Source organism: Gopherus flavomarginatus, chromosome 6, assembly GCF_025201925.1.
Source record: "Gopherus flavomarginatus isolate rGopFla2 chromosome 6, rGopFla2.mat.asm, whole genome shotgun sequence".
Classification (NCBI taxonomy): domain Eukaryota; kingdom Metazoa; phylum Chordata; order Testudines; family Testudinidae; genus Gopherus; species Gopherus flavomarginatus.
Window position 1 is genome coordinate 114,906,111 of NC_066622.1, and position 13,592 is coordinate 114,919,702.

The window sequence follows — 13,592 nt, forward strand, 5'->3', positions numbered from 1 at the left end:
CTTTGATCCTCAGTGGTCATAGGAAACTCAACATGGAGGTTTCTGGAAAGATGACAGCTCTAGAATTAATCTAAGGGCTAGTCTATACTGGCAACATAGCTCCCAGAACTAGCGTACTGTCTACACTGGTGCTTTATAGCGCTGAAACTTGCTGAGCTCAGGGGGGTGTTTTTTCCACACACCCTGAGCAAGAAAGTTGCAGGGCTGTAAATTGCCAGAGTAGACAAGCCTTAATGTAACTTTGAAACTTCCTGGGTTTTAGAGCCTGGATTTCTGTATGGGACTCAGTCTGAAGCTGGAATTTGCTGACCCACAGAAATACTGGTCCCTCCAACTTACACTGATTCCAACATACCTGATTTATGAAAAACTGAAATCTTTATCTCCTCTGAGGATCAGAGACTAATATTGAACTCAGTGAAATGGGTGCTTTGGAAGGACAGGCTTACAAAACAACAACAACAGCTATTTACATTTTATTAATATGTTCCTTAATTTGTTGAGGTCCCTGAACAATATACATGTTACACTTATAAATGCAACTTTATGGTGGATTACTAAAATTAATTCAATCTAAAATATGATAAAAAGTATATAGCTCTAATAGAAGATGATAAATGTTACCAAACTGTGCACTCTCCTTCCTTCTCTTTTTCCTCTGATTTATTTTTCTCCTTGTCAGTTATGCTGATTTTTGCATCTTTTTAAGTTTCTTTGATTTTCCTATAGTCTGTTGGTGTTTCAAGTTATCTGTGTACTTTTGGATTCTGTTAAATTTATGACAGTAATTGTAAATTTCTTTCTTCCTCTTTTCTGTTCTTACTGCTTGCTTACTATTGTTACAAGCAGTATGAAAAATAAAAACATTTTATACAAAAAAAATATTTTCCAGCAGCAGACAGGAAACAAGCCACTGAAAGACATGCTGTCATAACTTAGAGGATATCCTCTCTTTCACATTGAGAAATAAATCTTAAAACCCAGAGGATATCTGCATAAATGAGGAGCAGCTGAACAACCTCAGATTCACAAGCAATATTTTCTTGCTCACAGAGAACACGTGACCTACAAGAGTTGATAGGGGATCCCAACCATGACCAACAGAAATTGCACCTAACAATGAATCTGAGTAAAATGAAGATCTGGCTTAGCAGACAAGCAGAAGACAGTCAGATCAGCAGGAATAATAAAATTGACAAAGAAGTGTTTTTATGTAAAATACATCCACCTTGGGTAGCTGTTCAAACCTCAGGAAAGAAGTCAAAGAAAACTAGGTCAGGTTTCAGTGGATTCAAAGGGAAAGAAGGAGAGACAGGACATACCAAGATGAAACTCTGAATAAAAAAAACTCTAGCTTACCAGTCCTAGGCTTTTAATAGACATTTTAAAACACATAAAAGTCATCAGCTAATTTTATATCTTATTCAATAACTTCCCTTTTTGGGCTTTCCTCTAATCTTTAAACTGAGGTTTATACATTTAAAGTACAACCATGTGGATCAAAGCATATTAGAGCATTTATTAAAACACCACATACTGTAGAACCCTACCGCCTAACGCCACATCCACTAACTATAGGCTGTCCATACCTTTATAAATTAATAATGTAACCATCACTTGGCTCTCTTGCCTATTTCCAATAAGCAGTATGAGATCTCTGTCTCCTCCACATGGCTTTTTGTGGATTACACCATGAATGACTCAGGGGAACGAGTTCTCTCACTTGATTGGCTTCATTCCATCTGGCTACAGGAGAACTTAAGGATTTCTTAGAGGAGAATAAAGGACCTGAAAATTGTCCATCTTCTTATCAATTTCATTACATTTAAATAGAAGTTCAAGGCCCTTCATGTGTTTACTGCATGCTACTCGACCTCCATAGGTTGTTTGAGTTTTGGACAATATAAAAACAAAACAATTTCCTGTCATTTGTGAAACAAGGCATTGACATGAGGAAGAAATGACAGATCAGTGCAAAAACTAAACCAACCCCACCCCACAAGAAAAATAAAAACAAAAAAAACCCCTTGATCATCATGGAATATGCAGTATTATAGTTATATGGAAGAGGCCTTAAGTCAGATCCCTCTGGTGATTTTGTTTGCAATTAAAGAAACAGGAAAAAGGAAAAATAAAATGACCATTGATCTAAGTAGTGCCAAAGGGGCTCAGATCAGCATTTGTAGCATGAATTTCAAACTCCAAGTAGGAAATTTGGGGAGTTTTAGGCGTTTTATGAAGGCAGTTCTCAGGAATCTGATTCTGTGTGGTTGGCAAGAGACGTGTCCAGGTTTCTTACAGTCTACTACACTGAAAACGATACAAATATATTTACACAGGGTATTCGCTTTAGCACCTGAGCAATGCTGTGCTACAGGAAGTATGGGATGTACTTAATTTTCACTATCCAAGTGGCAAAATATTAACCAGATGTTACTTTAAGTTCAAGTAGCTCTTTCTGTGCCAGGAAAGTACCAGACCTTGTCAGAGTAACCAAGCCCAATTAACTGACACTCAGGTTCCAGACTGCTAAGCACAGAAGCTAGGGTTGGGCTGGGCTATCAGTCTCTGTGATAAAAAATCCTTCAACTATCTGGTGGTTCTGTTTGCATCTAGTTCATTTTGAGCTTTAAAGGCCAAAGGTACCAGAAAAAAAACTTAATTTCTTCACACTCCTGGTTAGTGAGGGAGAGGCCAAAAGGGTCCAGGGTCTGGAAGTGGAATGGTTTTGATATTTCTTGATGGAAATAAGAGGTAGGCCACCTTCAGGTCTAATGACACAAAAATCCAGGGGAAGACTGTTGCTGGAATAGATTTTTATGTTGGTCTGGCAATGCACAATCACAAAATGACCATAGAATGACAAACTAAAGTAACAGACCGCTAAAAGTCATGGAGAAACAAACGACAGTAAGAACAATTGACCAAAATAGCCCAGGAAAATGAAGGTTTTCAAATAAACCTCTCTACATTTCAAGTTTCAACTGTTGGCTTTATTTCTTCTCATTCTGAACTGGTAAAGAGGAACAGAAGAAAATCCACTTTCTTCTCTTCAACATTCTTTTTTAAAGCACAAGCTATCAACATTTAAACAACCCATCATTGGAAGTATTCAGAGAAGGAACTCTACGAAAGCACAAATACATGAATAATATTCTTTTCCTAATAAAAAATCTATTAACTTCAATATCACCATTATAAAATCTGATTACAACGTTAAACCTGCCAAATATGTCTAAATCAATTGAGGAAAATTCAGCCTGACTGCTGTTAAGAGAAGAGATGATTGATTACCAACATTTCGTATTTGTAGTCTGAGACATGATAAAGTATCTGGAAGTTAAGTTGCAATTTCAAAACAGTTTTGATCACCAGCAAACACTTATTTTAATGCCCAGAGATGTGATTGTGAATGTATCAACACAAAGATTATGTACTAGAGAGTCTGGAAATTCAAATCCTAAAAATTAATAAAAAATACTTTAGAATCAATTTTGATCTTTTTCTCTGAGATCTCAAAATCCTAGACAGATGATCACTTGTTTGAGTACTTCTTTCAGATATGTACTTGAAACTAGCACTTTTGTTTTCTCCATTAGTTAATATTTTTTCAACAATTCAAGAAAATTAGATTTTTTTGAGATTACATATTAAATGTGATTTTTCCCTTCCATTTGGATCTCTACATAGTTTTATGTAATTAAACCAATTATGAGATCTTGTCCGAGAAAATCCCACATTCAACGTATCCAATTTCTTTGCCAAAAAACCCCACTTTTTACATTATAAGAACTGCACATACATGGTTACTGAATACTCCAATATGGAATAATCTCAACATCAGAATGAAAGTGTCATCTTCAATCCACAAGGGATTACTATGGACATTTAAAATATGTAGAAATATTGGAAATAATAAATATAGATAAAAAGCGGATATTTAAATAAAGCGATAGTTGTCTTTGTAATAAGGCTAAACTCATGTTTTCTTCTAATCTGATCTTTAAATCGTCTTGCATTTTATCTGGCCATTCTTTTCTGTGATTGGGTAAATCCAGGGTAGAGTCATATCAGACAGGATGGCAATCATTACCGATGAAGAATTTGTGCCCTGCACACCAAACCTTATCTTTTGTCATACTTCCGCTACTCTAAGAATTTTTAGAGATGCAACTGAATTTGTATTTGTTTCAAAACATAAAACATGTTCAGTTTTTGCCTAACTGAAAAACTGACTATTATGCCACTGTAACCAAGACACAAGAGATTATTTCCTGAGACTCATCAACTATGCAGAATGATGGCAATACCAATCCATCAAGAGACCAAAGCCAGGAAGTGGAAGACAAAAGGCCACAGCTAAACATACCCACAAGAGCAAGTCTCCCTCTGGCATAATGACTGGAGAGTTAAAACAGAACAGGTTAGGAATGGTACATCTTAAGAACATAGAAAGAAAAGGGTAATACTGTTTGCAGGTCCTGGCAACAAAAAGCTACAATGCTTAGAGAAATTACAGTCATGGAAGTTCTTGAACTAAATTCTACAAGACACAGAAGAACAACTATATTGCTAGAGGGGGAAGTCCTAACTTCCTGCTGCTTACCAAGCTAACTAAATACTGTCATGATGATGCTATGCATCTATCTAAACATATGGAAAGAGTCAAAGAAGAGATGTCAAGTAAGTGTTTAGGTCTGTCTAGGCAGTAGCCATCATTCCACTCAAAGAAAAAGAAAGTCTGTTTCCAAGGATTACCTGGACTGGAAGTTCAAAAAAGAGTGGAAGTTTTAAAAGTATCAACTTATTTCTAGATATCTCCCTCAGCAATCCTGTACTTTCAGATATCCAGATTCTAATTTTCACTTCAGCAACATTAAAATGGATCTCTAATCTTGCCCTTTACCAGGAGGGTTATATTGAGAACTAGAAAAGTACTACTACCCACGTGCATGCTGAAAGCCTCATGTTAATTACTGTTTCATATGAAGAAGCTTTTGTTTAATAATGGAAATAATGGATGGAAATAATGGATAGATATATGTTTTTTTCTTTATTGACTTAAGTCACATGGCTGACCATTTACTATATATTATTATTACCAGAATCTCTACTGTGGCCTTCCATTTTTTGATATTGTAGTTATAAATTAATGTATTTTACATTTTATATGTACACATTTTTTGTCATTTGTTTAAAAATGCTTAGTAATGAACAGTGGGATCATGCAACTTTACTTCTAATTATGCCAAAGGCATCAAGAGACCAGGATAAGTGCCTTTTTATTTGTCACAACAAACAAAATATAGCAATCATCAAGAGATATATTCTAATATTAAGTCCAGATTTTAAAACAATATTGTTTATATAAATAATTTAGACACTGAAGAAAGATCTTTGCCATTGATTTTAACAAGACTTGGCCGTATGTGAATTAAATGAAATGTTTACAGGTCTAAGCAGATGAAGTATTTGGGTAACTTGAACCACTAGTTCAACTGAATTTGTTTCAAGGTGGAAAGACTAGACATAATGAAGCTGAATAGGTAGGGCTGAGACCTTAAGAAAACCTCAAGGTGTTCCCTGCTCAGGGTGAACTGTAAATATCCTATAGCACTATTCAAAAGACTCGGGGTTTTCCTTGCTGGGCTGGCCACAATTTCAGTTCTCCACAGTGCTATGCAGCATGTCGTTTGTTGGTTGGTTGCTGCCCTCCACCTCACAAATGGCTGCATTTCAGTAATGCTATGTATACCGTATGTACAGTATAGTTCAGCACCTGGGGATACTGAAGGATGAAAGATGCTATATAAAATATATTACTACATGTCCAACAGTATCAGTAATTTCCAAATAATCCTTGAGTGTTTTATTTTCAGTACAACTTTTTGTTGCAACTAACTTTATTGGAAAAGTAACATCAGACTTTGATTTTCAATCAGTGATACATTTATCTCACTTACTTGAAATAACCACACATTTATTAATTATTTTACTCTAGTAAAATTTGCTAGTTTCCCAAAGAAAAAGTCCTTGACCAAAATATCAGAGGATATTAAACTGCAAAGTGATCTACTGATGCAAATCATTAAATCTATTTGCATTTGCTTACTGAACCCTATCACAGAAATTAAACTACATAGAGTGGGAGAAAGAGCTGGTTGTACATGGTTAAAAGGAGACATCTTGGAGGATCCAAGCTCTATGTCATTAATTTTCTCACTTCCCCTCATTAACAAGTAAAATGTTTTTACTGCTTGAAAAGTTTTAATAAATAGGAAAAAGCAGTGCAGCTGACATACGTTTTTAATGTAATATACAAGAGCTTTTAATATTTTTACATACATTAATGAAAAAGCTAAAAAATGTAAAAAAGGATACATTTCTGAAAAAAGGAAAAAAATAATATTTGGACAATTATGGGATACCTTTCAGAATTTTAACCCTTTAATTTCTGGCACTTACTGTGTTGTGGTTGATCAATTAATATTCAGCTGAAATCAACAGAACTACATAGGTGTCAACTAATTCACAAGCAGTTAAGCAGTTAATTAAGAACAAGTATATCCTCACATTCAGTTCTGTTCTCCATTAAACTTCTATTTATTATGGAGAACTAAGGCATGTATCTTACATAAAGTGAATATACTTGCTATACAGAAATGTTAAGACACACAAGTTTCAGAATTCTCAGAATAATTACAGTTAATTCAAACACAGGTTGTACATAAACTTTGCAAGTTGGACTGAAAACCTACAACTCATATGTGGTCTACCAAAGAAGCAGCTGCAATAGGGTTAAGAAATCTCAATGGGCCTCCACAAATTCAGTTCCTGACAAAGCAATCAAGACAAAACACTTTTCCCAACAAAACATTTTTCCCCACTTTGTTAGAAGATTGGACAGATAGAGTTATAATCTTCTGTAAAAGATTCCATCTTTGCTGCAACAGAAATCATAGCTTTCTGGAAGCCCAAGATGCACAGGTAAACTCCATGAACCAACTGATATTCCTTGAATTTTACTATGAGTCAATCTCAAAAGTTCTGGCAGATTGGGTAAGCACTGAAATCTTCAGATGTTTATCTGAACCTTTTTAGATCAATTCATCCTGTATTACAAAAATCCATTATCACTCATCTCATATCTTGCTGTCTTGATTTTAATGATCCATCTGAAATAGGCTTGCCAACAATCTAACTGCAGAAACCCAGACACCCTTTCCCCGCCCCTTTCTCAAGGCCTTGCCCCTTTTTTGAGACCCCAACTCCATTTACTCCAGCCCTACTCCCTCTTTCACTTGCTCTCCCCCATCCTCACTGACTTTCACTGGGCTGGGCTAGGAGATTGGGGTGTGGGCTCTGGAGTGGAGGGTGGAGCTAACGGGTGAGCCTGGGCAGGGCGTTGGGGTATGGAAGGGGGCTTGGGGTGAAGGCTCTGGGAGGGAGTTTGGGTGGGAGAGGGGACTGGGCACAGGGGGTGGGAGTGGAAGAGGAGATTCGAGGTGCGGGCTCCAGCCAGGTGGCATTTGCCTCAGGCGGCTCCCAGAAGTGGCGGCATGTACGGCAGTGGCTCCTAGACTCGTGGGTGGCCAGGGGATCTGCACGCTGTCCCGGCCTGCAAGCACCACCCCCACAGCTCCCATTGGGCCAACTGGAGCTGCAGAGTCGGTGCTTGGGGCAGGGGCAGTGCGCAGAGACCTCCTGGACACACCTCCACCTAGGAGCTGGTGATGGACATGCTGGCCGCTTCCAGCAGTGGCACGGAGCCAGGGCAGGTAGGGACCCTATCTTAGCCCTGCTACGCTGCTGGACTTCTAGTGGCCTACAATCTTCTGGATTGGCTTTAGTAGCTTCTGGAGATTGAGCCTGATTACGGCAGACTCCCAGCCAAACCGGGAGAGCTGGGAACCCTAATCTGAAAAAAGAAAAAATACTGGTGAGCTCTAGGTAAAAACAGCAGCAAACAAGCTGCACAAGGGGGGGGGCATTATTTTCATGATGCTGAACTCGATGATTAGCCCTTCCTGTGACTACCAACTCTGTGCAGAGCCCAAAATCACAGGTAGGCTCAAAGCAGTCAGCTATATTGTTTGTGCCTGACAGCAGTGCTGTATTTCTTGGGAGGACACCCAAAATCTAGCAGGCTTCAACAGCAGATGTACATCTTAGGGTTTTATGTATCTCCCATTACAATACTATCTAAGTGTTCAATGATCTCCACAGAGACATCACACAGTATACTCTTCAGCAATAAAAGCTTTCCTTGGTGTGGAACTCAATCCTCCCATTGGACAGGACTGCCTGAGAGGGGCAGGAGGGGCAGTTTGGCTAGGGACTCCTGTTTAGAGGGCCCCCAAACCTTCTGTGAAGAGGCTCTGCAACACAGTGTGTGGGGTTGCAATGTCAATCACTGAAATTTAGCCTGGTGGCCCCTTGGTCATGCTGGAGGGGTAAATGGGCCAAACCTGAGTGGCAATGCGATCCCATGTGCCAGGTTGCAACACCACAACAGGGAACTGGGGCCAGCCCCACATGACAGAAGTCACTGCTGCAGGCTTGCTCAGCAACCCACCTCCACCTCAATGGTAATTTTTTTTTTGATAGTGTGAGGGGCCTCAGTTTCAGGTTTTGCCCTAAGTCCCCAAAATCCTCAGTGCAGTCCTACCCTTGCAGATGGTAGCAGTCAGGTGGCTTGGCTAAGGGGTTCATGATACTTATGTTCCACAGTCTACTGCATACTTCCCGAAACAGCTCTGAACTTTTAAAACATGCAAAGTGCACTTTGTGCCACAGGTAATGGGAAGGCCCCAGAAAGAAAGCTACTAAAAATTTCAAGCTGCAGTAGGAAAGGATATTGACTGTCCCTGCCAGATGACAGAGAAGTGTAATCCTTATAACTGTGCAACTCCTTTCCTATCTCCTCCAGAGAGGATGTTGTATGGGAGTAGAAATTGTGCTACATTTATCTGCCACTAAAATGAGGGCCAGAGTGTTCCCTCTAATAAGGACCTGCAATAGATGGTAGTGGTATATTGCAGGGCATTGGTGATAAGAGAGACGGATTCTTTCTTGAAGAGTTTGGTTTGACCATAGACAAAGTTTCATGCTGGTTCTTATTTTGCTTAAACTATTATTTGCATCCTTATTAAAGATTTATTTCTTCTAGAATGGAAAAACACATCTTTGCTCTATTTTTGAGTAGGCACCTGCATAAGTTATATCACATACTACAGTCCATGATTGTTTTTGCCAACCTAAAATATCATAGCTGTAAAATGCAAGTACTTGTTTGTCATAACACTTCTTGGTTTAGAAGTCATAACCAACTATCTGTCTCTATGTTTATAAACATGAACAGCTTTCTGTGCTAGTAAAGTTATTTGCTCTTATACAGATTTTCTTTAAAAAAACATTTCTATTACAATGTGAAGTGCTATAGCAATTTGAAATTAATATTTAATTGGAGAAATATTTTTAGCACAAAAATTAAACTTACTGTTTTAAGTTTCAAATTTAGGATTTTTCATATATCCTTCAAAGGCTTTTGCCTCATATTTAAGGGTAAGAACATAACTGTAAAAACTTGTGATGAGTAGCTTCTATCTGAATCTCGTAGTGCTGCCTTTATGACTTATGGATGGTCATGCAACAGAGCTGTAACAATATAGGAAAAAGATATCACATCAAAAAAATTCATGCCATTGATTATAATGGAGTTACACAGGATTTACATCAGTTTAAATGAAAGCAAAATGTGGCTTTCACCAATCATGCAAAAGAAAGCTATTTGCCATCCACACAAGGCAGCACAGCTTATCTTGAAAATCATTTCAACTAACATAGGAAGAAAATGTAGTTGAGACAGACTGGATTTGTACCATGTGGAAGGCCTTAACAGGGTCTGTAAACTTTCTACAGGCTTTTGGGGTTAATTTTGTTTAAGTTTTTGAAATGTTATTTCCAATAAAAAGTTTTCTTATCTTGATGTAGGTATAAACAATCCTATTGCATCTCCACAAGAAACTATGAAGAGAAAAACTAGCCCAGTTTATTTTTAATAAAAGGAGGGCTATGCTATATAATAACTCTTCCTGCCACATCCATTGAATCTGCTGAAATAAAGATTGATGCCTGGATATTTCTAGACACTTCTAGCAGAAGAGGCAATATTTCTTTTCTTTAACAAAAACTCAAGGTGTTTTTTTTTAGTATTTTGTAATAATTTGAGGAAAAAGTAAAGGCTTCTCCTTCCTATCCACCCATTAGAAATCTGCATGTTTTAATTTCTGACATAAAAAGACATACAAGCCAAGGAGATATATTGGACAATCTGGTGCCACAAGCTAAAAGACATTCTGAAATACAAGCTTTAGAAAGATGCATGATATACCACTGCTACACATACTCCTTTTGGGTTATTATTCTACACAGACATCCAGAGTATATTTTCACATCTTTGGTGCTTAATCACAAAACAGATTTATATACTGGGATTATGAGGGGTTGAAAAACGTAGATTTACAATGAATGTTTAAAGATTACCCCACCCCATTTATTGTTAGTATTCTCCCATATACTGCCCATTTGTACCATATTACCATAGAACATTTAGTTCCAACACAAGGATGGAATAATGGAATCTTTGTTTAAAAAAAAAAAAAAAAGTTTTTTAAAGCCAGTCTGAACTAGCCAGCATAACAGTGCTCTATGAGTTTCAGTTACCATATAATACAAAGGAAGCATTTTTAGCCGCTGAAAAAGGTAACACAGTCAACTTTGTAATCCACGAAAAAAAAATGTCAAAAGTTGGTTCACAAACTTGTATCCCTAACCCAGAGGCACACTAGGTTTCCACTGTCCCACCTGACTGGATTTGTCTTTGAAGACATCTTTGGAACAAACTAAATGCTTGCTTCACTAGCTGAAGGTTTAACTGCTGTTCATTTAAGAGTGCTGAAGTCTCCCCAGTGCCACAAAGGAGGAGATTTGGAGTGATAGGGCTTTCTAAATGCTTCATCTACACTAACCAGCTAGGGAGGGTAAGAGGACTTTCTAGAGAAAGGCACAGGATAAGAAGCCTTAAAAATAACAACATGGATTCCACCAGGAACAGGCATAACTGGAAAATTTATAATCTCTTGGCTATTTTTCTTAAACACAATGCAACTATTCAACTTTGCCAATGGGCTGCTGAAAATAAAAGCAAGTATCACCCCAAAAGAACCACTGAACCTTTAAAAGTACTCTGGTGCTTTTAAGAATGAATTACTGCAGGAGCACAAAATACATGGTTACTCTTAAAGAATCTTAGATAGTATTTAGGAGGCAATATGGGGTAGTAGACAGAGCACTAGACTGGGACACAAGAGATCTCTACTATTTACCAGCTCCGTGATCTTGGACAAGACATTTCCCTTCTCTATGCCTCAATTTTCCCAATTGCAAAATGAGGATGATGTTATTGATCCCTTTATAAAGCATTTTGAGATCTACTGATAAAAAGCACTCTATAAGAGCTAGATATTATCATGATAGTAGTAGTATTCCAATATCTTGTGAAGTTAGTCTTACATTAACCAAATGAAGTACAGACTATGAAAACCTTACATCTGACAATTGTGGTTTACTCTCAGTCATTTGTTAGACTTCATAATATATTAGTAAGCACTCTGTCACGTACTGCATAAAAATAATGCCATATTTGGCCCTGCTTCTGTCCCACTCAGGGCAATATTTTAGCACTGAATTTTATGGAACCAGAAACAGATCCTTTTAGAAGACAAACTTCACTACACCACTCTGGTATAAATCTTAGCTGAAAAGCTGAGACACCCTATTAGGGTTTGTGGCTTTTATAGCATGTATGCATTAAAATTAGCGTGAACTAGTAAGGTTCAAATGTGGTTTTGTGAAAACAATGGTTGTTGTTAAAAGGTCAACAGTAATTTGCAGCACTTAGATGTCTGAAATACCTTTTTTGCTATGTTTAAAATAGGAAATAACTATAGAAACTATGTGGTATCTATAGGAAAATGCTGAGTTCTATGACAGTGATCACTTATGCATGGGTCACACAGTGGCTAAATATAAAGTGGATGTCATAAACAGATAGTCAAGGGTTAATAGAACAGGAGTACTTCATGTCTCTTTTGCCTGTAAAGGGTTAAGTTCAGTGAGTCTGGCTGTCACCTGACCAGAGGATCAATCAGGGAACAGGACACTTTCAAATCTTGAGGGAGGGAAATTTTGTGTGTGCTGTTAGTTTTTGGTTGTTGTTCACTCTGGGGGCTCAGAGGGATCAGACGTGCAACGAGGTTTCTCTCCAATCTCTTCGATACAGCCTCTTATAAGTTCAGAATAGTGAGTACTACGTAGATAAAGCGAGTTAGGCTTATGGTTGTTTTCTTTATTTGCAAATGTGTATTTGGTTGAAAGGAGTTCAAATGGGTATTTTGCTGAAAAAGATTTTAATTTGTACTTGTATACTTAGGCTGGGAGGGTATTCCCAGTGTCTATAGCTGAAAGACCCTGTACCTATTCCATTTTTTAAATTTACAAAGATAATTTTTACTGTTTTTTCTTTCTTTAATTAAAAGTTTCTTGTTTAAGAACCTGATTGTTTTTTATTCTGGTGAGAGACCCCAGGAGACGGGGTCTGGATTCACCAGGGAATTGGTGGGGAGAAAGGAGGAAAGGGGGAGAGAAAGGTTAATTTCTCTCTGTGTTAGGATTACTTTCTCTCTCAGGGAGAGTCTGGGAGGGGGAAAGAGAAGGAGGGGGGAAGGTGCATTTTCCTCTCTGTTTAAGATTCAAGGAGTTTGAATCACAGTGATCTTCCAGAGTAATCCAGGGAGGGGAAGCCTGGGAGAGGCAACAGTGAGGGAAAGGGTTTACTTTCCTTGTGGTAAAATCCAGAGGGTCTGGATCTTGGGGGTCCCCAGGCAAGGTTTTGGGGGGACCAGAGTGTACCAGGCACTGGAATTCCTGGTTGGTGGCAGCGCTACAAGTACTAAGCTGGTAATTGAGCTTAGAGGAATTCATGCTGGTACCCCATCTTTTGGACGCTAAGGTTCAGAGTGGGGAATTATACCATGACAGTGGACATTTACGTTTAGAATCTAAACCATGGTATCTATGGTATAATTTTCACTGTAAGTACACATCAGGACTGAATGTGTACAGCTAATGTACCATCCAATCACTTTCTTTCTAAATTGCTTAAAGTACCATATATCTTTCTGCTTCTATATCTGCTTAATTTTCTTTTATTGGCAAATTTAAATTATATATTTTCCTTGTGGAATCTAGCGGCTGTGGAATCAGGTATTAGTATTAATAATGATGTGTGACAAATGTACTAGTAGCAAAATCTCACCACAATGTCACAGGACAAATATTGTTATTATACAAAGTAATGCACACAGATAAGCTACTGCATCAACAGGCTATAAGAATATTTATATATTGTGGTTTGTGTGTTATCAAACAATTACAGAAATGAATCACACATAAATCACACAAACATGTACATACGTGTGTCTACACAAACACACACACAAACATACAAGCATCACTAATAGCTTACCCAT

General features: G+C 37.8%; 1 protein-coding gene across 5 annotated transcripts in view; it reads right to left on the reverse strand.

The window, feature by feature from the left end:
• The window catches only part of MGMT (O-6-methylguanine-DNA methyltransferase), a 323,107-nt gene that overhangs the window by 223,467 nt on the left and 86,048 nt on the right, over window positions 1–13,592 (reverse strand). For 2 of the 5 annotated variants that reach the window (XM_050959685.1, XM_050959687.1), the window contains one exon: window positions 6,431–7,918. The exons of the other annotated variants lie outside the window; for them this stretch is intronic. In XM_050959685.1, coding sequence (XP_050815642.1) covers window positions 7,381–7,918 — 538 coding nt within the window. In that variant the 3' untranslated portion in view covers window positions 6,431–7,380. Of the gene's footprint in view, window positions 1–6,430; window positions 7,919–13,592 lie in introns of those variants that run through there. 5 annotated transcript variants of the gene reach the window in all.